Here is a 24735-nt window from a genome sequence, read left to right on the forward strand (position 1 = left end):
GGGAGGGGAGAGAGGAGTTCCAGAGGAAGATGGAGAGCAGGCAAAGAGTTATAGTGAGAGGGACAGAGGGAGAAAAAAGGGAGAGAGAATTCTCTCTTTAGCATGTGGTTAGCATATGGATTACATTAACATCTTGAAATTGTAAACATTTAAATTATACTGTATAGACACTAATCAGCAGAAAAAGGCACTTTTGTGTCACAGTGAAAACAGTTCTCTACAAAGTGATCTAAATTAATTACAAATATAAAACAAAAAATAATTGATTGCCTAAGTATTCACACCCTTCGAGTCAGAATTTAGTAGATGCACCTATGGCAGCAATTACAGCCCTGAGACTGTGTGGATAGGTCTCTATTGTTACATACTTCATGGATATATTGTGACTGTCTTGTTAGGATGATGTAATGGTCTTGTAGAGGTCACATGATGTAATTTTCCCACCAGTGAGGTCACATGATGACCTGTTTGTCAACAGGTATATAAAAGGGAGACCCCTCGTGGCATAGTTTAGTTTTTCAGTTTAGTTTTGTGTTAGATATTCCGTTTTGCTGCGTATTTGGCTTATGACGCAGTTTTGTTTTAAAGTGGAGTTCTACTTTCTATTGAAAGTAGTATTGGAGAGTGAAGACCTTACCAAAGTACAGGAATTCGCCAAGTCGAGTAAAGCTGATATTGTTTGGCGGTTTTGGAGAAGATCAACCTTTATTGAATCTTCGTTCAAGTAAAAGTGACCTGCAACTGAGATATCCCCTGCTAAAGTAGAAAGGATAGTGCAGTGTCTATTCGCTAGAGGAAAAGGTCAGTTCCTTTAAACTGTTTTATTTCCGTCGTCGTGAATCCTGCAAACAAGGCAGGTTCCGGCTGGGATCAGCAGTAACGACACATCTTTGAGGAATTCTTTACTTCAGGAAAGTCTGTCCTAATTGACTGTATAAATCTCTTGGACTTTCGAATTTACCATTCTAAGAACTGTGTTCGAATCTACCACTTTAAGAACTGTTTTCGCATTTACCCTTTTAAGAACTGTTCCAGAGTTGCCGTATAGCAGTTAACTTCCGGTTAAGTTAGTCGTTTAAATACATTTCACTATTTTTGAGCAAAGTTTAATAAATGTTTGTTTTTATAAAACCTGACTCAATTCTATATTCATTGTTGCCAGTCACGTGACACTATCAGCTTTGCACATCTGGATGCTGAAATTTTTCCCCATTCTTCTTTACAAAACTGCTCAAGCTCTGTCAGATTGCATGGGGATCATGAGTGAACAGCCCTTTTCAAGTCCATCCACAAATTCTCAATTGGATTGAGGTCTAGACTCTGACTTGGCCACTCCAGGACATTAACTGTGTTGTCTTTAAGCCATTCCAGTATAGCTTTGGCTTTATGCTTGGGGTCATTGTCTTGCTGGAAAACAAATCTTATCCCAAGTCACAGTTCTCGTGCAGACTGCATCAGGTTTTCTTCCAAGATTTTCTTGTGAAGCATCCCTACAGCATAATGCAGCCACCACCATGCTTCAGGTAGGGATGATGTGTTTTTGATTATGTGCAGTGTTTGGCTTATGCCAAAAATGGCATTTAGTCTAAGCAACACACATACAAAATGCTGAAGGAGCTCAGCAGGCCAGGCAGCTTCGATCAAAAAGAGTGTAGCCGATGTTTCGGGCCAAGACCCTTCAGCACGACTGGAGTAAAAAAGATGAAGGTGGGGAGAGGAGAGGGAGAAACACAAGGTGATAAGTGAAACCTGGGGGTGGGTGTTGAGGTAGAAGCTGGGAAGTTGATAGGTGAAGGAGATACAGGGTTGAAAAGGGGAATCTAATAGGAGAGAACAGAAGGCCATGGAAAAAAGAAAAGGGGGAGGAGCACCAGAGGAAAGCGATGGGTAGATAAGAAGATAATTTGAGAGAGGGAAAAGAGGAAGGTGAATGGTGGGGGGGGGGGAGGAGGATCTGGAAATTTGAGAAATCAATATTTATGCCATCAAGTTGGAGGCTACCCAGATAGAGCATATGGTGTGTTTGTCCAACCTGAGTTTGGCCTGCTCATGACAGTAGAGGAGGCTGTGGGTTGACATGTTGGAATGGGAATGGGAAATGGAATTAAAATGAGTGGCTATGGAGACGAAAGGTCTCGGCCTGAAACGTCGACTGCACCTCTTCCTAGAGATGCTGCCTGGCCTGCTGCGTTCACCAGCAACTTTTATTTCCAGCATCTTGAATTTCCAGCATCTGCAGAATTCCTGTTGTTTTCCTGATTTTTCTGGCGTTTCTGGTCTGGTGGCCAAAAAGCTCAATTTTGGTTTCATCAAACCATAGAACCTTCTTCCGGCTGCCTTCACAGTCTCTCAAGTGCTTCTGGCAAATTCTAGCTGAGATTTCATGTGAGATTTTTTCAACAGTGACTTTCTCTTTGCCACTCTCAGATACAGCTGCGACTGGTGAAGCACCTGAGCAACAGCTGTATGTGCAGTCTCTCCCATCTCAGCCATTGAAGCTTGTAACTCCTCCAGAGTTGTCACAGGTCCCTTGGTGACCTCCCTCACTAGTCCCCTTCTTGCATGTTCACTTAGTTTTTGAGGACAGCCTGCTCTAGGCAGATTTACAGCTGTGCCATATTCTTTCCATTTACCGACGAGTGAGTTAACTTTGCTCCAAGGGATGTTCAATGACTTGGAAATTTTCTGGTAACCAGCTCCAGACTTGTGCTTTTCAATAACTTTTTCATGGAGTTCTTTGGAGTGTTCTTTTGTCTTCATGGTGTAGTTTTTGCCAGGATACTGACTCACCAGCAGTTAGACCTTCCAGACACAGGCGTATTTAGAAACATAGAAAACCTACAGCATGTTACAAGCCCTTCAGCCTACAAAGCTGTGCCAAACATGTCCTTACCTTAAATTACCTAGGGTTACCCATAGCCCTCTATTTCTCTGAGCTCCATGTACCTGTCCAGGTGTCTCTTAAAAGACCCTATCATATCCGCCTCCACCACCGTCAATGGCAGCCCATGCCACACGCTTCCCACTCTCTGCATAAAAAACTTACCCCTGACATCCCCTCTGCACCTACTTCCAAGCACCTTAAAACTGTGCCCTCTCGTGTTTATTTTTACTACAATCAATTGAAACACCTTGACTGCACACGGTGATCTCCATTTAAATAACTATGTGACTTCATAAACCAATTGGCTACACCAGTGATAACTTGGCATGTCAAATGGGGGTTAGTACTTAGGTAATCAATTTTATTGTGATCAATAATGCAGTTACCATAATTAATGTAGTCCACAAAAAAGTTCAGCATTGTTTATTTTTCTAGTGGTTATAAACATTGTTAACTTTGTAGGTGTATTAATCTTCCTTATTTTCTGATAGACTCTACTTTGCACTTTCTATTTGCTAAATACTGTCAGTGGCTCTAGAATCTAGAGGGAGACATTACTCCCAGAGCTTTACCCATTCAATGTAGGTGTGTTTACTGCAAGAATATAGAATGTGGTGCTAGTTCTTCAGACATTCCTTTCATCACTGAAAAAGTGTTTGACTTTACAGAGTTTTATTTAAATGTGGTAGTTTGATATGTTTTGAGTCTTGTACATTTAAGATTATGTAGGATCAATTCTCCCCACATTTTCAACAGCTCCCTCCAAATTCTTCCACTCAGTTACACACCAGAGGCAACTTACAATGGCCCATTAACCTAGCAACCTAAACAGCTCTATGATGTGAGAGGAAACCCGATCGTCCAAGGGAAACCCATTCAGTCACGTGGAGAATGTGCAAACTCCACACAGACAGAACCTGCCCTTGTTTTATTGAAGCAAAATCACATAGTGAATGTACATTTATGGGTGTTATCCAGTTGTCTGTGGCTGCCTTATTTAAAATAAAAACATCATGCTATGGATTGTCGCACAAGATGTTTACTACTTTGGCTTGTGTGCCTTCTCAGGAATAATGTACTCTTGTTACATTTACAACCTTTCACACAGTTGCTTTGTATATTTTTAAAGTTTCATTGAATTTCCCCTCATTTTGCTTCTGTTTTTCAAGGTTTGTTAATTTACAATAAAGAGACATTCACACGGTAACTGTACAACTTATATCCAGTGTTTCTTTTGTTTCCTAGGGTCAGTACCATCCATCCGATTTGCTGTGTCCAGAGACATATAGCTGGGTACCCATTGAGATGTGTCGGGCAAAGTTAGACCAGTCTAAGTATAGCCGGCTAAATGAAGATTCAAATGCAGGTTAGTTTACAGACTGACGAATTAGGCTGCTTTTGCCTACTACCTAACTAACTGATTGTGCCGCTATGAAACCTTGTTAATGTTCAGAAGAATATAATCAATTCTTATGAAGGAAATCACTCTATATTTCATTTACCTCTACTTAATGTTATTTTTCTATTTGGATGAAGTGTTTGCGATCAGTCTGTTTAGTTAAGGTATCTATGATATTGTATCTTGCTGCTGAGGACATATCCTTCACTTATTTCACCATTTTGTTTTGAGCGTAACAATTCTGTTTTGTTTTATTGATTTTTCTTGGCGGGGGGATCTGAGAATTGCATTTATTCACCATCCCTAATTGCCCTTGAGAAGGTGGTGGCCAATCACTGGATTTCTTCTGGTGAAGTGACTCCCATAATGTCTCAGGGAGGGAATACCAGGATATAGACCCAGCAGCAATGAAAAAAACATTTCAAAATCAGGACTGAGGGGATTTGGTCAAAGATAGTAGAAAGGCTCTGGGGTGACCCGCTGCAGAAGACATGGACAGCTTTGTCTGTTGAGGAGTTGTGACAAGAACTGAACATTGTGCCTTTATCAGCAAGTATCACTACTTCAGACCTAATGAAGGTCATTTGTGATAAATTGAAGACAAGTGTGTCAACGAAACAGCCCTAAGGAACTCCTGCCATGATATTTTGGGGCTGAAATAATTGACTTGCAACAATCACTCTCATCTTTCTTCTCACAAAGGCCCAACTCTGACCATTTGGCATATTTGTCCTTAATTGCACTGATTTCAGTTTTACCAGGCCTGTTGATGCACCACTCGGTCAATGCTGCCTTGATCTGAAGTGCAATTGCTCTCATTTTATGGTGGAATTCTACGGTTTTGGTCAACGTTGTGATGAGATCCTTTAGGAACCAATGAGAAAAAATGGGCAATCTGTGCTTGGAGCCGAAAAGTATGGTTAAAATCCTAAATTAATGCTTTCCATCATTATTCATAAAAGGGAACAGACATTGTAGTTGAAAAATTCAGTGAAGAATTAGATGAGTATCTAGCACAGATCTCCATAAGTAAAGGGAAAGTAGTGCTTTCAAAAGCTTCAGATGGGATTTGTCCTATGCTATTATAGGAACAATGGAAGAGTTTGCCAAGGTTCTGGCCAAAATGTTTAAATCTTCACGAGAAGCAAGTGAGATATTAGAGAGCTGGAGAACAGTAAATTTGCACCACCCCATCCATTGAGAAAAGAGCAGAGTAAAGCCTGATAACCTTTGACCTGTGGAACCTATCATCAATGGTAGGGAAGATGCAGAAAAACTTTCTGATTAATAACCACTTGGAAAGGGATGGTCTCATTGAAGAAGGCCTAACTTTGGCAAGGAGAGATCCTGCCTGACCAATCTGACTGAATTCTGTAAAGTGGTAACAAAGAGTATCAATGTAAACTTAGGTAATAGATGAGATTTTAAATGGATTTCAATAAAACCTTTGACAAGGCCTTCATGGGAGACTGGTCACAAGGTTAGGGCCCATGGAATCCAAGGTAACTTCAAAGGTTCAAAGTAAATTTATTATCAAAGTACATGTATGTCGCCATATATGAGGGGTGATTGATAAGTTAGTGGGTGAAGGTAGAGGAGTCAATTTTAGAAAACCTAGTACATTTATTTTTCAACATAGTCCCCTCCTACATTTACACACTTAGTCCAGCAGTCGTGGAGCAAACGGATCTTGGACCTCCAGAAAGTGTTCACAGCAGGGGTGATTGATAAGTTTGTGACCTAAGATAGAGGGAGATGAGTTATACAGCTCTCTTTACGTGCACATGCAGTTCAACTCTTGAGTGATTATGCAGAAAGTCTGAAGTTAATGACTCTTCTCCTACCTTAGGCCACAAACTTATCAATCACCCCGATGAGTTGTTAACCTCAAACTTTCTGCATAATCATTCAGAGTTGAACTGCTTGTGCATGTAAAGAGAGCTGTTAACTCATCTCCTTCTACCTTCGGCCACAAACTTATCAATCACCCGTGCTGTGGACACTTTCCGGAGGTCCAAGATCCGTATGCTCCACGACTGCTGGACTGTGTGTGTAAATGTAGGAGTGGACTATGTTGAAAAATAAATGTGCTAGGTTTTCTAAAATTGACTCCTTCTACCTTAGGCCACGAACTTATCAATCACCCCTCGTATAACCCTGAGTATTTTTGTGGGCATACTCAGTAATTCCAAGAACTATAATAGAATCATTGAAAGACCACACCCAACAGGGCTGACAAACAATCAATGTGCAAAAGAAAACAAACGTGCAAATACAAAAAAAAATAAATAGGCAATAAATACTGAGAACATGAGCTGAAGAGTCCTTGAAAGTGACTCCATAGATTTATGGGAACAGTTTAGTGATAGATTGAGTGAAGATATCCCTACTAGTTCAAGAGTCTGATGGTTGATGGATAGTAACTGTTCCTGAACCTTGTGGTGAGAGTCTTGAGGCTCCTGTACCACCTTCCTGATGGCAGCAGCAGGAAGAGAGCATGACCTGGCTGGTAGGAGTTCCTGATGGTGGACAGCACTCCACGTAGGTGTGCTCAATGCTGCGGAAGGCTTTATCTGTGACGGACTGGGCCAGATCCACTACATTTTTCTAGGCTGTTCCTACAAGGGCATTGGCGTTTCCATGCTAGGCTGTGATGCAACCAGTAAATATACTCTCCGCCATACATCTATAGAAGTTTGTCAAAGTTTTAGATGTCATGCCGAATATTCAGAAGCTTCTAAGGAAGTAGAGGGATGCTTTCTTCTGAACTGCAGTCGCGTGCTGGGCCCCGGACAGGTCCTCTGAAATGATAACACTGAGGAAACTTAAAGTTACTGGTTCTCTCCTCTTCCTGAAGTTAATAATCTGAAGTCCTGAATTAGCTTGGCAACAGGAGACAGAGGGTAATGGTAGAGGGTTGGTTTTACGATTGGATGGTCATGACTAGTGGTATTCCACAAAGGTCAGTACTGGGGGCTTTGCTATTTGTATTATATGTGAATGACTTGGATATGATTCTGAGAGGCAAGAGAGAGGAGCAGTGGGTGGAAGAAGGTGGGAGGGTTACAAAGTGGTGCTTACGCATGCAGCTGTGCTTTTAATTTCAAAGCTGGTTACTGCTTGTAGTTTATATTTTGAAATAGTTTACGGAGGCTCTTTCTCATTTGTTTTATTGGCTATATATTAAACAGTTAAGTAAAATACGTAGCCCAAGATGGTGCCGTGTATGGAGGCCATGTTATGTACTCTGAATTGACATTGTAATTTTCTGCTTATCGCTCTACTTCTTTCTGCACTTCTCTTACAAGAAGCTGAAAGTCACATCAGGTATGATCAATTGACTCTTTTGCACTTGGAAAGATGGCACTCAATCATAACGTGCTGCCTTTCTACCACCGGGACCCCCTGCTCGCACGAACCATGTGAGGTTCATTCGCCACACCGGCTTTACTGAGGAAGTGTCGCAAGAGACGAGGAAGAAGAGCCAGTGTCTTGGTTAAGTTAAGACAGCGCACAAATTGGCCATTGCTCCCTAGCATACTCCTGGCCAACATACAGTCCCTGGACAAAAAGATGCGTGAGCTGAGAGCCAGAATATCCTACCAACAGGAAACAAAGCACTGTAACATCTTATGCTTTACTGAAACCTGATTGTTGGAGGAAATACCAGACCAAGTCATCGAACCCATCGGGCTCTCTGTGTTCCAGGTGGACAGGTCTAAAGACCTCTCTGGGAAAAGTAAAGATGGGGGAGTATATTTCATGGTGAACAATCCTTGGTGCGACCCAGGTAGCCCGCACACCCTGAAATCCTTTTACTCCCCGGATCTGGAGTACCTTGTGCTGTTATGTCGACCCTTCTGGCTGCCTGGAGAATTCACGCCTGTTATTATTATAGCTGTATACATCCCACCACAAGCTGTTACCAACATAACTTTCAATGAATGTTGCAAAATCATCAATATCCATGAAACCACACACCCAGAGGCTGCTTTCATCATTGCTGGAGACCTTAACCGAGTGTCGCTGACCAGAGCCTGATTGAAGTTCTGCCGACATATCAAAGTGAGCATATGGGGAGGAAACATACACAACCACTGCTACTCTGCTTTCCACAATGCCAACAAAGCACTTCTCCGCCCTCCGTTTGGAAAGTCTGACCATTCCTCCATCTTGCTTTTACCCACCTACAGAAGAAATTAAAGCAGGAAGCAGCCATAGTGGAAATTACCCACTGCTGGTCCAACCAATCAGACTCAATGTTACAAGACTGCTTTGATAGCGTCACCTGGGAGGTATTTCGAGCTGAGAATATCCTTGACTACACAGAGATGGTCACAAGCTTCATTCGGAAGTGCATAGAAGACATTGTTTCCCAAAAATCACCACCTAAGATTCTACCAATAATGGTTGTGTCATCACCCTTGGACACTACCTCACTTTTTAAATTTATATTATTTCTGTTTTTTGCACGATTTTAATCTATTCAATTTACGTATATTGTATTTGATTTACTTATTTATCTATTTCTATTATTTTAGTTTGGTTTTTTTCTTCTATATTATGCACTGCATTGAACTGCTGCTGCTAAGTTAACAAATTTCACGTCACATGCCAGTGATAATAAACCTGATTCTGATTCTGAATAGTTCAGTGCGTGTTGCTCTTAGCACAAGGGATAAAACCCTCGCCTCTGGATACCACAGGAGCTCAAGATGCCACTATGATTTACGTAGAGTCATCAAGGTGACAAAACGGCAATACAGGGACAAAATCCGGTCACAACTCTGCAACAATGTCGCACGTAGCGTACGGCAAGGACTGCACACCATGGCAGACTTCAAGAGGAAATGCAGCAGTGCAGCCAACTTGGCCGCCTCACTCTTGGATGAGCTAAGTTTTTTTTACACTTGATTCGAGGTTGATAGGACTGAAGCCTCGAGGAGAGCTGCTGACGAGACCTGCACCTTGGTCATTTCTGAGGCTGAGGTACGTAGAACATTTCAACGTGTCAAGAGCTGCAAGGCAGCGGGGCCAGACGGTATCCCAGGGCACGTCCTCAAAGTGTGTGCAGAACAGCTGGCTGGTGTGATTACGGATATTTTTAATCTCTCCTTCTTCCAGTGTGTAGTGCCTCCTGTTTCAAATCGTCGATCATTGTCCCTGTACCTAAGAAAACAAAGGTAGCATGGCCGAACAATTGGTACCCTGTCACACTCACCTCAATTATAAGCAAGTGCTTTGAGAGGCTGGTTAAAGACTATGTTTGCAGCATGCTACCACCCACACTGCATCCCCTACAATTGGCCTACCAATGGAACCGGTCTACCGATAACACCATAGCCACAGCACTACACACCGTCCTCACTCACCTGGAGAAGAGGGATGCATATGTTAGAATGCTGTTCCTGGATTACAGTTCAACATTTAACACCATAATTCACTCCAGACTTGACAGGAAGCTCAGAGACCTCAGCCTCCCCACCTTGTGCAGCTGGATCCTTCCTATCGAATCGTCGACAGGAGGTAAGGATAGGCTCCCTCACCTCTGACCCGCAACACAGGTGCCCCTCCCCCCGTTGTGTTCCAAATCCCCTCCTCTACTCCCTTTACACCCATGACTGTACTGCCACACACAGCTCCAATCTGATGATCAAATTCGCAGATGACATGACTTTGATTGGCCTTACTTCTAGTGGTAATGAGACAGACTACAGAGGAGAAGTTGACACTCTGGCACAGTGGTGCCAAGATAACAATTTCTCTCTCTCTCTCTCTCAATGTCCAAAAAACAAAAGAGCTGATTGTGGATTACAGGAGGAATGGAGACAGGCTCAGCCCGATCAACATCAATGGGTCTGCAGTTGAGAGAGTGAGTACAGTAGTTTCAAGTTCCTTGGTATACACATCACCAATGATCTCACCTAGAATGTACACATGAGCTATGTGGCAAAAAAAGCACAACAGCAAATTCTTCCACCTTAGGCAACTGAAGAAGTTCGGCATGAGCCCCCAAATCCTCAAGACCTTCTACAGGGGCACTACTGAGAGTATACTGACTGGCTGTGTCACCGCCTGGTACAGAAACTGCGCAAACCTTGGTCACTGGGCATTGCAGAGAGTGGTACAGACAGCCCAGCACATCTGTGGATGTGAACTTCCCTCCATTGAGGACATTTATAGCAGCAGGTGTAGAAAGAAGGCCTGGAAGATCAACGGGGACACCAGTTACCCCAACTATAAACTGTTTCAGCTGCTTCTGTCTGGCAAACGCTACCGCAGCATTAAAGCCAGGTGCAATAGGCTAAAGGAGAGCTTCTTTCTACAAGCTGTTAGACTTTTAAATTCACATGTCCGTACATTGAAACAGAGTCATAACACAAAGATTTTTACTCTCTCATGTTGTGGGATGGATGTAAGATTTAAATAAATTCTACAATTCTAAAAAATTCTAGGTCAAGAAAGTAGTGAGGTGGTGTTCATGGCAGAGGGAAAGAGGCTGTTCTTGAATCATTGTATGTGTGCCTTCAGACTCCTGCACCTCCACCCTGATGATAGCACTGAGAGGAGGGCATGTGCTGAGTGATGGGGGTCCTTAATAATGGATGCTGCCTTTTTGAGGCATTGCTTCTTAAAGATGTCCAAGATGCTGGTGAGGCTAGTGCCCATGATGGAGCTGACTGAGTTCATAACTTTCTGCAGCTTATTTTGATCCAGTGCAGTGTAACACAAGCGATAACCACATTTGTTACTTTGATAATGATGTCAAGATGTAAAGAAAGTAAATGAAAAATTTCTAAGGTGTAGATAAGCAACTTTGATTATAAAGAGTAACTTGGAAAACTGGATTTCTCTTAATTAGAACAGAACGAATAAGATTGTCTCTGATTAAGCTGTTCAAAATTGTGAAGGATTTAGATTTAGTGAACAGGACAAACTTTTTTTCCCCTCCAGGCTTTAAGATAGTTATTAGAAAAATTAAATTTATCATCACCCACAAGTGGAAGGGAGGCTACTAGAAAGGTAAAAAAGAGAGCCCAGCTAGAAACAGTAACTGAAAACTATACCAGATAAGTAATTGAAAAGAAAAAATTGGTTTAAGAAATAAACAGAGAGAGGCAATAAATTGATGGCTTTATGGAAGAGCTAAATAAGAGAGCTGTGAACTTTGCTTCCCCTTTTGTCAGTGATGCATTGTATTGAGTTTTGTTTCCATTTCATTTTGAATTCATTCACCCAAGTTATCTCTGATACATATGTGGGAATTAAATAATATGAAGTCAGAATTACTAAATCTGAATTTGATGATCAAACTTTTTCTGTCTTGACAGTCTGTGAGTATAGTGTTCCACATACAGTGTTACCACTGATCTGGAGGCTGCAAATGAAGTTCCAAGGTGACCTCAGGCCCAGAAATCTCAGCTTTGAAGTATGTAAATTAAGATTGTGCACAGTAGCCTGGGTTTGCTGCTTGGCACATTACAGCAAGGATACTAAACAGTGGCAAGTATTTGAGCACCAATGTTGTTCTGAAAGAGGCCAACAGATTCTTGCACCATTTGGCCATTGCCATACTTGCAAGGCACCACTCAACCATTTAATAAAAGGACATATTGCTATTATGGTACACATCACTGCTTCTTCTGCGACACTCAGCATTTGAACTTTTACTTGTGCTGCAGTAGAGACAACACCTATCAAAGGCAAGATGGTTGAGTCCACAACTATTGTAATGAAACCTTCTATCAAATTAATATCAGGAAAAACTAGGCTCAAAATTTACACAAACCCTTTTGCAAGGTTGGAATTGGTCTCGTACTCCTGTAGTTGTCATGCATTCTTTTCTGGTAACCTGGTGCTTTGCCAAGCATTTCATTGTCTACATTTAACTTTGCAATCTGCCCCATCAAAGTTCTGGCTTGAACTCTATACACAGCACTTGTTTGTGCCCTCACCCTCCAATGAACTGGAGTACCCTTTACATGTCACAGATGCAGACCACTATTGCCTGTTGACCAACTGTATTGAGATCATCAGTTAATGTCCAGAAGAAGAGCTGGTATTTCAGTTGGTGACTTCTGCGATCAATTAGGGAGCTGTCTCCATTATTATGCTATTGTTGCTCAGCCATAGGTTTTTAGAATAATCCAGAATTAATTAACCATAGATAGTGGTAGCTTTAATTCCAGGTTTACTTAATTTCTTCAATACAAATTCTATAATAAGATTTTAACTTGCACTTTGGATCAGTAGTCCAGAAATGTAATTGTTAGCCAATAACCTGTTAGAGTAGATGGAAGTATTATATTACAAAGATATTAACAGATTATGCAAATAGTAAAATTGTGCCAAAGGCATTTCATATAATTGCTTTTATATTGTCATCCATATCAAGCCTAAAAAGGATGGGTTAGGAGCACTGTTAAAAAGTTAAATCTAATTCTAGTGCTGCTTCTTTTAAATCATCTCCATGTTGCTGATTTCAGACAAGTAGTTCCATAATAAGCAGAGGTTCCATCTATCACCAACCTCAGTGCACCAACTGGTAAAACTCCTCAGTTAATCCAACTCTGCATTTTGAAAATATTATGCATACAGTATATATTTAATTGTGATCAGCAGCATTTATTTAATAATCAGGTTGAAGCATTTGCACTTGTATTTTTCTTATTTAACTAATTAAATAAAGCAATACTGGAATGACTTCAGTATGCTTTTCACATCCTCCTATATAACTTTGTGTCATTTTTACCGGATCAAATATGAAGCTTTTAAATATTTCACTGCTGGATGTTGAGATTCTCTTGAGTTATGAGCTTATTCATCATTATTCTGCATGAGTTCAATTTGTCAGTTTGGTAGTTATTTACTTTTCCCCACCTGAAAATACTGAGAAAATTGACTTCAAATGATGCTTCAATGGAGTGCAGAGAGGTCGTACTTGATAAATCAATGCACAAGACTGAAGAGCTTTAGTGAGAGCACTATAATTTATTGTTTCCAGGAACTTTAAACTTTTCTTCATATGTCTGTGAATTCTGAAAGTAGCAAATTTTATGAAAGGTCTTTTGAGCTTTACTACAACATTCTGCAAAGATAGTCATGTTTTGCTACCAATTTGGTTATATTCTTGTCATTGATCTATCTGTCAAAGTGAGTTGCTTGTAGCAGAATTTAAAGTCAAAGTGGAGTTTATGATCCAAAAGTACATAAATGCCATTTAAAAAAACTTGCAGCAGCATCACAGGCACATAGAATCACATAAGCAACACTCACAAGAAAAACAAAAATTAAACAATTGATGAACACAACTTGAATATACAATAAGTGGTCAGCCTTTATAATTTAACAGAAGAAATTAAATTTGAGATTTATTAGAAACAGTCCGCAAACACTGCAACAATCAAATGCAAAGCATTGTGGATGCTGAGAATTTAAAATTAAATCAAAAATCGTATTCCAGGCAGCTGAACTTATTACAGTTAAGAATACTCTATAATTCCAAAATAGCTTCAACAGATTGCAAATTTTCACAATATAGTATCTACATTCGGCAATACGTAAATCTAAACGCATTACCAATCTGGGATCAAATTTGTTTTCAGACACAAAAGTACACAAAATAGCAACAATTTGTAATCAACACTACTAAAATACTAACGGAATAACTGACTCTCCTCTAAGTAACTACAGTAACTCCTTTCAAGGCTATATACTTATTGTTTACAGATTTTATTATCTTTTCTTCCCTTTTAACACAGTGGCATGCAAAAGTTTGGGCACCCCGGTTAAAATTTCTGTTACTGTGAATAGCTAAGCGAGTAAAAGATTGTCTGATTTCCAAAAGGCATACAGTTAAAGATGACACATTTCTTTAATATTTTAAGCAAGATTACTTTTTTATTTCCATCTTATACAGTTTCAAAATAACAAAAAAGGAAAAGGGCCCGAAGCAAAAGTTTAGGCACCCTGCATGGTCAGTACTTAGTAACACCCCCTTTGGCAAGTATCACAGCTTGTAAACGCTTTTTGTAGCCAGCTAAGAGTCTTTCAATTCTTGTTTGGGGGATTTTCGCCCATTCTTCCTTGCAAAAGGCTTCTAGTTCTGTGAGATTCTTGGGCCATCTTGCATGCACTGCTCTTTTGAGGTCTATCCACAGATTCTCAATGATGTTTAGGTCGGGGGACTGTGAGGGTCATGGCAAAATCTTCAGCCTGCGCCTCTTGAGGTAGTCCATTGTGGATTTTGAGGTGTGCTTAGGATCATTATCCTGTTGTAGAAGCCATCCTCGTTTCATCTTCGGCTTTTTCACAGACTGTGTGATGTTTGCTTCCAGAAATTGCTGGTATTTAATTGAATTCATTCTTCGCTCTACCAGTGAAATGTTCCCTGTGCCACTAGCTGCAACACAAGTCTAAAGCATGATCGATCCACCGCCGTGCTTAACAGTTGGAGAGGTGTTCCTTTCATGAAATTCTGCACCCTTTTTTCTCCAAACATACCTTTGCTCATTGCGGCCAAAAAAGTTCTATTTTAACTTCATCAGTCCACAGAACTTGTTTCCAAACTGCATCAGGCTTGCTTAGATGTTCCTTTGCAAACTTCTGATGCTGAATTTTGTGGTGGGGACTCTTCCATGAAGGTCATATTTGTGCGGGTGTTGCTGCACAGTAGAACAGTGCACCACCACTCCAGAGTCTGCTAAATCTTCTTGATGGTCTTTTGAAGTCAAACGGCGGTTTTGAATGCCTTTCTAGCAATCCTACAAGCAGTTCTCTCAGAAATATTTCTTGGTCTTCCAGACCTCAACTTGACCTCCACTGTTCCTGTTAACTGCCATTTCTGAATTACATTACAAACTGAGGAAATGGCTACCTGAAAACACTTTGCTATCTTCTTATAGCCTTCTCCTGCTTTGTGGGCATCATTTATTTTAATTTTCAGAGTGCTAGGCAGCTGCTTAGAGGAGCTCATGGCTGCTGGTTGTTGGGACAAGGTTTAAGGAGTCAAGGTATTTATAAAGCTTTGAAATTTGCATCACCTGGCCTTTCCTAATGATGACTGTGAACAAGCCATAGCCCTAACAAACAAGTTAATTAAGGTCTGAGACCTTGGTAAAAGTTACCTGAGAGCTCAAGTCTCTTGGGGTGCCCAAACTTTTGCATGGTGCTGCTTTACTTTTTTCACTCTAAAAGTGTGCAAAACAAAAATAATACACTAATCTTGCTTAAAATGTTGAAAAGAATGTTTCATCTCTAACTTTATTACTTTTGGAGATCAGTTCATCTTCTACTCACTTAACTATTCACCGTAACAGAAATTTTGACCGGGGTGCCCAAACTTTTGCATGCCACTGTAGATTCTTCCCCAAAACAAAACAGGAATTGGTTTATTATTGTCACCTACTGATGTACAGTGAAGAGCTGTCTTGTTTACTGTTCATCCAGACCAATTCATTCCATGGTGCATTGAGAGGGCACAAGGTAAAACAATAACAGAATGAAGAATAAGTACAACAGCAACGGAGTAAGTGCATTGCAGTTTGACATAAGGTCTAAGACCATACGAGGTAGATAGTGAGGTCAAGAGTGGAAGGGAATTATTCAATAATCTTGAACCTAGTGGTATGTGCTTTTATTGGAAAATGCATTATATTCTCTATGTATTGCAGTATTTACTCAGCAGTATTTACGCAAATGTACACATTGTAACAGTATTTTCTCAAAGGGACATTGTATTTTCTATATTCACTATGTAACTGCTGCTAGCTCAATGGAAAGTATTCACTATGTAGCCATGACCTTTGACCTACTTATTGTTGATTCATGAAGAGAACTGGAATGAAACCAAACTGGAAGATAATGGTGGCGAGTAAGGGGATGAAATATGCGGCAGTATGCCAACACAAGACTAATAAAGAAATAACTGTGGATACTTGGTCTAAGACGTAAGCTAGGACATGATTAAGTTGGTGAGAAAAAACAATAGTGGAAGGTCGAGAGCGGATGTATTGATGATATGTGATCACAGGCCGACTGGATATGATAATGTAGCTAAGATAGGAAATTGCTATAAAAAATGTTGTATACAAGCCTCGATGGGCAGTCAGCTACTAGCTTTCTGATTGTCTCAGCATTGATTTGCAAATTAAAGTTTAAAACGTCTTGAAGGATTTTCTGCGTCTCCTTGTTGTTTGTAAGAAACGAGAAACCACGACACTTTCAGGCTTTTGTACCTTCTGCCTGATGGGAGAGAGAAGAGTGTCTGGGGTGAGTGGGGTCTTTAATTACACTTGTTACTTTGCTGGGGCAACAAGAAGTATAGACAGAGTCCATAGAATGGAAGTTGGTTTCTGTGATGTGCTGAGCCCTGTCCACAGCTCAATGTAGTTTCTTGCCGTCATGGACAGAGAGGAAAATAGTGAGATAGTGTTCTTGTGTTCATTGTTCATTCAGAAATCTGATGGCTGAGGTGATGAAGCTGTTCCTGAAATGTTGAATGTGTGCCTTCAGGCTCCTGTACCACCTCCTTGATGGTAGCAATGAGAAGAAATGAGGATCCTTGACAATGTTCCCTCTAATTTTTTTAACGTGCCCATGGTCTGTTATTTATCAAATTACGGTATTGCTTTGCACTGTTGTAGCTATATGTTATAATTGTGTGGTTTTTGTCAGTTTTTCAGTCTTGTTTTGTCTTGTGTTTCTGTGATGTCATTCTGGAGGAACATTGTATCATTTCTTAATACATACATTAGTAAATGACAATAAAAGAGGACTGCGTGTTCTCTTAATCTAATCTAATTTAATATAATTTGTAATGACCAGTGTGCGCAAAAAATCTTGTGCTGTGCAAATTTTTGCCCGGTGACAACAACATGTGCGCACTGAATTTTATATATATGTATTTATTTTAACATCTAGCAAAACTGTGTCAGTAAGAACTGTGATCTCCTCTGGGTTTGATCATTTTCGCTCTCGTTCATCTGCACTGTTACAAAACATACGTAGCAGGTAATGAAGGATTTCCTTGCCAGAGCCTGTGCACACCATCCATATGTGATTTGCTTGCTAAATGACACTTTAAAAAGTCAAGTTTCCAAACGTCACTCCACTTCTTCCCACTGCAAATTCTCCAGCAACTTTTGCAACAGAAACAAGTAACACTAATTTCTGTATTATACATAAATACTGTATTTCTCATTGTTGCATGTTCCTGACGTCATGAGCTTTTGGTGTAGCAGTTTCTACTGTTTCATTAAGCTATTCCACTTTAAATGAACTAGCAGTTCTTTTGCACTTCACGCCCTTGCTTCTTTGGAATTCAACATTGTGAATCAATAATTTCTTCAATAACAATATAAACAAGGCAGTTCTAAAATCTGCAGACAAATCATCGCAAACTCCGCGCCAGCAACCGGAAAAGGAAATGCGATTGTGTATGATTGTGAAATATACTTAACATGCCAATGAGGTAGAGAGTGACAACGTCTTTTGCGCAGATTAAATTCCTTTGTGCACTAGTCGCAAAAGAAATGTGCGCATGCACACCTTTGAGGGAACATTGGTCTTTAACGACAAATGTTGCACCAACAAAAATTGGTAAAGGTCGCTAGGAACATGCTGAATTTCTTCAGCCTCCTGGGGAAGTAGAGGCATTAGTGACTTTTCTTGACTGTGACATCTGCGTGTTTGAACCAGGTCTATCTATTGGTGATGTTCGCTCCTATGACCTTTAAGCTCTCAACCTCAGTGTCGTTGATGTACACAAGTATATGTGCACTAACCGAAGTCCTGAAGATGAGGAAGAATTTCTTTAGCCAGAGAGTGGTGAATTTGTGAAATTTGTTGCCGCAGATAGCTGTGGAGGCCAAGTCTTTATGTATATTTAAGACAGAGTTTGATAGATTCTTGATTGGTTAGGGCATGAAGGATATGGGGGTGGAGGTGGAGGCAGGAGATGTGAACTGAGGGAAAAAATGGATCAGCCATGAGGAAATAAAGGGTCAGACTCAATGGGCCAAATGGCCTAATTCTGCCCCTATATCTTATGGTCTTATGATCTAAGCCAGCCCTTTTATTATTCTGCCTGTGAAGTTAACATTGTTGTCATGACACTGCCTTTAACTGAATTTGTATTTTTATCTGTCCAGTCATCTCATTAAGATCAGTTCCAGTGTCTCCTTGCTAGTGTGAATAACCACTTATTTGTCGTTTCTTGTACTCAAATCTTTAAGATAGGCTACCTAACTATATTTTTATTTGGAGCTTGGCTATTTCTTCTATGTCCTGTTGATCAACGCTGAGTACAGTGGTTTGGGCATAGATCTTGGTGGCTTTGATCTACCTGCTGCTTCTTGTGCATACCCATAAGGAAAAATCAGTTGAATACAGTTACATTTGCATAATCTAGTTTGGTCACATGGGCAGGTCAGAAACCGTCCCTGTGAAATTATCAGAAACTTTGACAAATGTCAAAGCCTTGTCCTCAGCTTTTCCATCTATTAAATCTGTTGTTATTTCATTGCTTCTAAAAGTCGTTTACAATCAGAAACATTTGAAGTGAGTAGCAGTCATGCTATTGTTAAAGTTGTTAATTTTTTTAAAGAAATGATAACAATGAAAACTCTACCACTACTGCATTCTTAACTTTCATTCTTGCCTTCAAAATCATCATTCAAATAGATGGTAGATCAGATGAACGGCACAGATCCATGAGCAGACTTCCTGGTGTAAATCCTTGAGAATTCCAGGAATTTTGCACTCTGCCATCACACTGTGCAGGAGAGTATAGTGACAGATTTACTGTATAGAATGAAGTTTGAGACTAATGCTGTTTGATAAGAATAATGCCATACTCAGACGCTTGCTAGTATATGCGAGCATCTTCTGGGCCAAATATAATCTGACCAGAACACTGTTCAATTCTGGCATGAACTCTGTCCTCTACCTTCTTAATCTACTGTTTAGTATTCTTGCTGTGGTGGACATTGTTCTTCAGTGGTTGAACACTCCTATGACTGCAGCCTTGACCTCTTCTGCAGGATGACGTGGAATTGTGTACTGTTTGATATATGTGGTTCCGTATTTGGGCTCTCACGAACTGGTCTTGGCAGATTCTACAGCATTGATTGGAGAGTCTTGTTTCTCCCTTCCTATGTAATCATTCATATTGCTTTAATGTTTGTTAAGTTGTTTTATCTCACCTCTCTACGTTTGAAAACAAATATTATCCCAAGCTCATAATATGTTTAGATCTGCTGCCAAATTTAGATTTATGCAAAGTAAATTTGATTCCATTGTTTTTTTTAAAAAGTCTTTGTTTGCTTTAGATGTTTACATTCTATGGTTTGCTTGGCAGAGAGTAGATAACACTATAGGCCACCAAATAAGGATATGGAGAAAATTTCAGAAAATTTCAGAAAAGTAATAATTTTAAGTAGGTAATGAGCTATTTCACACAACCTAATATGGACAATGAACCCAAGAGCGTAAATGATGAAGATTCCAAGGGAGTCTCTTAGATGCATACAAGATAATTGTCCCGTTCAATATCTTTCTAGACTAACCACAACGGATACAGTGCTGTGGTTGTCTTTGGGGACCAGATAAGGAATGTTTCTCTGGGAGAACATTGAGAGAGCACTGTATTCAGTATCAGTGGGTAGAACATAATTATGGAAAAGGGCAGGGAAGATTCAGAGATGAAAATAAATGAAGCATGGTCGATATCAGTGATTTCTAAAGTGAACTACTCCATGTTGATTAGAATCAAAGAATATCAAGTAAATGAATACACAGCAAGAGAAATGCTTCACAGAGAAGTTATTTTAATTACAGCATGGAGGCCTCACATCATTGAAGGGAAGGAAACTGAAATATGGGTAATTAGAAAAATGCAGATATTGGGTTAGAATAATTGAAAGAATAATAGAATTTGTAATGGAATTAAACTGCAATTGAATTGTTTCTGTGTTGTGTTCCTCTGCAAATTCTGTCCTTGCCCCTTTGTATGATGTGCATATTTATGGTAGCCTCTAAATATTCTTGGTGACATCGATCAATGCAATTTCATACATTGAAATATTTCAAGTTCATTGCATTTGATTAGCTCTGCTGCATTCTTTGACAGCATAGTGGTGAAGGTAGGTGAAGGAAAGTGCTAGTGTCGTTTGCAGTATATGGACCGTCATAAACCATTTGTTAAATCTTTTAGCAAAGCTAAAGACTGTGCGGCAAAAGTAGCAGTGATGCGTTGTATATAAAATTCAATAAGATGGTGAAAAGAGTTATGAAGGATTATTTTGTTCATTTGTTTGGAGTGGTTTCTCTGGGTGTCTGGTTTTGATGGTACTGTTAATGTATATTAATAACCTCACCAAAGTATGATTTTAAAGCCTTTATATGTGGCAAAATATAAAGGTAATAAGCATGTAAGAAATAGTATTAGTCTTCAAGGTGTAGATTTACTGATAAATGAGGCAAATGCATCACAGTTGTTTAATGCAGAGAAGTGTGTGGTAGGAGATGAACTCAATAGAGATGGAGTAGAGTGGTGGAGTTTTACATGCTGGTCTCTGAAGGTGACAGGTGAAGATATAAAGGGGTTCAAAGGTTCAATTTAATGTCAAAGAAATGTACAGAGACTGCAGGTGCTGGTACATAGAAACTACAGCACAGAAACAGGCCTTTTGGCCCTTCTTGGCTGTGCCGAACCATTTTCTGCCTAGTCCCACTGACCTGCACACGGACCATATCCCTCCATACACCTCCCATCCATGTATCTGTCCAATTTATTCTTAAATGTTAATAAAGAACCCGCATTTACCACCTCATCTGGCAGCTCATCCCATACTCCCACCACTCTCTGTGTGAAGAAGCACCCCCTAATGTTCCCTTTAAACTTTTGCCCCCTCACCCTTAACCCATGTCCTCTGTTTTTTTTCTCCCCTTGCCTCAGTGGAAAAAGCCTGCTTGCATTCACTCTATCTATACCCATCATAATTTTATATACCTCTATCGAATCTCCTCTCATTCTTCTACGCTCCAGGGAATAAAGTCCCAACCTATTCAACCTTTCTCTGTAACTGAGTTTCTCAAGTCTTGGCAACATCCTTGTAAACCTTCTCTGCACTCTTTCAATCTTATTTATATCCTTCCTGTAATTTGGTGACCAAAACTGAACACAATACTCCAGATTTGGCCTCACCAATGCCTTATACAACCTCATCATAACGTTCCAGCTCTTATACTCAATACTTTGATTAATAAAGGCCAATGTACCAAAAGCTCTCTTTACGACCCTATCTACTTGTGACGCCACTTTTAGGGAATTTTATATCTGTATTCCCAGACCCCTCTCTTCTACTGCACTCCTCAGTGCCTTACCATTAATCCTGTATGTTCTACCTTGGTTTGTCCTTCCAACGTGCAATACCTCACACGTGTCTGTATTAAACTCCATCTGCCATTTTTCAGCCCATTTTTCCAGCTGGTCCAAGTCCCTCTGCAGGCTCTGAAAACCTTCCTCACTGTCTACTACACCTCCAATCTTTGTATCATCAGCAAATTTGCTGATCCAATTTACCACATTATCATCCAGATCATTGATATTGATGACAAATAACAATGGACCCAGCACTAATCCCTGTGGCACACCACTAGTCACAGGCCTCCACTCAGAGAAGCAATTCTCTACCACCACTCTTTGGCTTCTTCCATTGAGCCAATGTCTAATCCAATTTACCACCTCTCCATGTATACCTAGCGACTGAATTTTCCTAACTAACCTCCCATGCGGGACCTTGTCAAAGGCCTTACTGAAATCCATGTAGACAATATCCACTGCCTTCCCTTCATCCACTTTCCTGGTAACCTCCTCGAAAAACTCCAGTAGATTGGTCAAACATGACCTAACACGCACAAAGCCATGTTGACTCTCCCTAATAAGTCCCTGTCTATCCAAATGCTTGTAGATTTTGTCTCTTAGTACTCCCTCCAATAACTTACCTACTACCGACGTTAAACTCACCGGCCTATAATTTCCCGGATTACTTTTCGATCCTTTTTTAAACAACGGAACAACATGAGCCACTGGCCAATCCTCCGGCACCTCACCTGTAGACAGCGACATTTTAAATATTCCTGCCAGGGCCCCTGCAATTTCAACACTAGTCTCCTTCAAGGTCCGAGGGAACACCCTGTCAGGTCCCGGGGATTTATCCACTTTATACAATATACATCCTGAAATGTTTTTTCTTTGCAAAACATCCACAAAAACAGAGAAGTGCCCCAAAGAATGAACGACAGTTAAACGTGAGAACCACAAAGTCCCCAGCTCCCCCCTCCCACGCGTAAGCGGCAGTGAACAACAATCCCTCCTCCCTCCCTACTGGCAAAACTAAAAGCCCACCGGCTACCAAGCACGAGTGTGAGCTAAGCAATAACAAAGACCCAGACCTTGCAGTTAGCCCAAAAACTATCGCAATTCATCCGGTATTCGGCAACCCACAGGTTCTCTCTCTTCCTAATAAGGGAGAGGGAGGTGCCCCCATTTTTACAGCGAGCAGGAGACATAACAACAACCCGCTGGTTGTTGTTAGAAAGACCGTTTTCTCGCTTTTTACGAGCTCTGTGCCCAAAGATTGGAAAGATCTTGGGTCTTTGGGCCCACAGCGAAAGATTTTCCTGCCTCCCCTACAACACACGTGTCTCCTGCTCCTCGATCTGCCCGCCTCCAGAGTCCTGAGATCTTAGGCTTCCAAACACTAGGCCACCTCTCAGGCCTACTCTTTGGTGTGCCGATAAACGGCCGGTCCTGAAACTCCAAGAACAGGTCCCATTCCCACAAAGAACTGAAGTCAGCGTGTAACTCCAGGTCAGGGTCTTCAAAAGAACCCTGAAAGGGAAAAATAAAGATATTAAAGATGGAAATAGAGCTGTTTCCAAAGATGCAAACAAAGGAGTCGCTGTTTAGTGCCATCTTAACGCCACCTCCGTCTAGTTATCACTACCTTTAAATAAAGTATGAAAACAGGCAAGTTTTTCCAAATCTTTTAATGCAGTCTCACTGTGTATTGTAGCTAATTCTAGATGCCATTTCTTGGGAAAGTTCAGTGGAAATTTCCCGAAGTGTTATAGAGGATGAAAACTAGAGTGACTGTAGAAACTGATGTTTTCATCTTAGAGCAGAGCAGATTTGCAGAGGTGTTCAAAATCATCATGTGTTAGTTGCAGAAACATCAGTAACAACAGGACATAAATTTAAGGCCATTGGCAAAAGAATGTTCAATTTTTTGGGGCAGGTAGGATATGGAGTTGGTAATTTCCACAATTATTTCTTCTGATCTGTAATGCCACAGGGGGTGTTGGAGGTAAATTCACTAATTACTACAAAAAGAGAATTAGACATATATTTGAAGGTAATAACTTACCATCATTAGCATCATTATGGTTTACCATTGCTGCCTTCTGGGTAGTGCTTTCACAAGACAGGTGACCCCAGCCATTATCAATACCCTTCAGAGATTGTCTGCCTGGTGTCAATGGTCAGATAACCGGGACTTGCGATATACACCAACTCACCAGCGACTCATACAACCATCCTCCACCTGCTTCCATGGCTTCACATGACCCTGATTGGTGGGGGGGGGGGGTGCTAAGCAGGTGCTACACCTTGCCCAAGGGTGACCTGCAGGTTAGCGGAGGGAAGGAGCGCCTTACACCTATGGTGGAGACGTATCTCCACTCCATCACCCCAGATAGCTTATTGGATCCTGAAAAATGTACTGTAGGATGGGAGTTCAAGAGCTGGCAGAGAATGAAAGTGCCAAGTGACATCTGTCTAGTATCTTGATAAATAATTCTCATCTGGGTGAAGTGATACTTCTTGATCGTTTACTTAAAGACATGATGAAGCTCTTATTTAAAAAGGAGACAACATTAGAAATCAATAATATAGCTTTTATCAAGTTTACTGATACTTTAGCATAACAGATTTGAAGCTTAATTTGCATCCTGGAGTTATTGTGGTAGAAAGGGAAAAGAAAATACAAGTGATAATAGTTTTGGGATTTACAAGAAAATGCATATTATCTTGCCAGAAGATAATGTGGGCCCATGTCCACTAGATATACCAATGACCTCAGCTTCCAAGTTAGCTGTCAATCTTTCCAGCCCCCTTAGAGTAGCTATAGGAGGGAAAATTTATAACAAGTGGCTGTCATAAATTGTAAGAAGAACCAGTTTTAACATTTTGGCTTAGCATATAAACTAGAATCTTTGAGAAAACAAGAAGTTTCTATGTCCTGCCAAAGGGTCTCTGCCCGAAACATCGACTGTACTCTTTCCCATAGATGCTGCCTGGCCTGCTGAGTTTCTCTGGCATTTTGTGTGTGTTGCTTGGATTTCCAGTATCTGTAGATTTCCTCTTGTTTGTGAAGTTTCTATGTACTGG

General features: G+C 40.5%; 1 protein-coding gene across 6 annotated transcripts in view; it reads left to right on the forward strand.

Annotated features, from left to right (window-relative positions):
* The window catches only part of LOC140185802 (arginyl-tRNA--protein transferase 1), a 180602-nt gene that overhangs the window by 143472 nt on the left and 12395 nt on the right, over positions 1-24735 (forward strand). For all 6 annotated transcript variants that reach the window (XM_072239501.1, XM_072239504.1, XM_072239505.1 and 3 more), the window contains one exon: positions 4130-4250. In XM_072239501.1, coding sequence (XP_072095602.1) covers positions 4130-4250 — 121 coding nt within the window. The remainder of the gene's footprint in view (positions 1-4129; positions 4251-24735) is intronic.

Source organism: Mobula birostris, chromosome 21, assembly GCF_030028105.1.
Source record: "Mobula birostris isolate sMobBir1 chromosome 21, sMobBir1.hap1, whole genome shotgun sequence".
In the NCBI taxonomy this organism is placed as follows: domain Eukaryota; kingdom Metazoa; phylum Chordata; class Chondrichthyes; order Myliobatiformes; family Myliobatidae; genus Mobula; species Mobula birostris.